Below are 212 nucleotides of genomic sequence, written 5' to 3'. Positions count from 1 at the left end.
ACTCCCCCCCGTCTCCCCCGCAGCGCCGGCATAGGCAGGACCGGCACGCTATTACTGGTGCTTGTTCTCCTCGATCAGCTGGACAGCGAGGGTTACATAGACGCTCCTGCATCGGTTGCTTCGCTGAGACAAGGAAGACCAATGCTCGTTGAGAATCAGGTGGGCTGGTTTGTTTGTGGTGGTTGCGTAGCGTTGTTCTGTTCATTATTAAA

General features: G+C 55.2%; 1 protein-coding gene across 1 annotated transcript in view; it reads left to right on the top strand.

Moving 5' to 3' along the window:
• The window catches only part of LOC119587387 (receptor-type tyrosine-protein phosphatase S-like), a gene marked incomplete in the record, with an annotated part of 26,335 nt that overhangs the window by 15,207 nt on the left and 10,916 nt on the right, over window positions 1-212 (top strand). Inside the window, 1 exon segment of the mRNA XM_037936130.1 lies at window positions 24-159. Within this exon segment, the coding sequence (XP_037792058.1) occupies window positions 24-159 (136 nt within the window).

This window comes from Penaeus monodon, chromosome 22, assembly GCF_015228065.2.
Source record: "Penaeus monodon isolate SGIC_2016 chromosome 22, NSTDA_Pmon_1, whole genome shotgun sequence".
In the NCBI taxonomy this organism is placed as follows: domain Eukaryota; kingdom Metazoa; phylum Arthropoda; class Malacostraca; order Decapoda; family Penaeidae; genus Penaeus; species Penaeus monodon.
The sequence above is the reverse complement of the archived record's forward strand: the minus strand, read 5'-3'. Positions and strand labels throughout refer to the sequence as shown.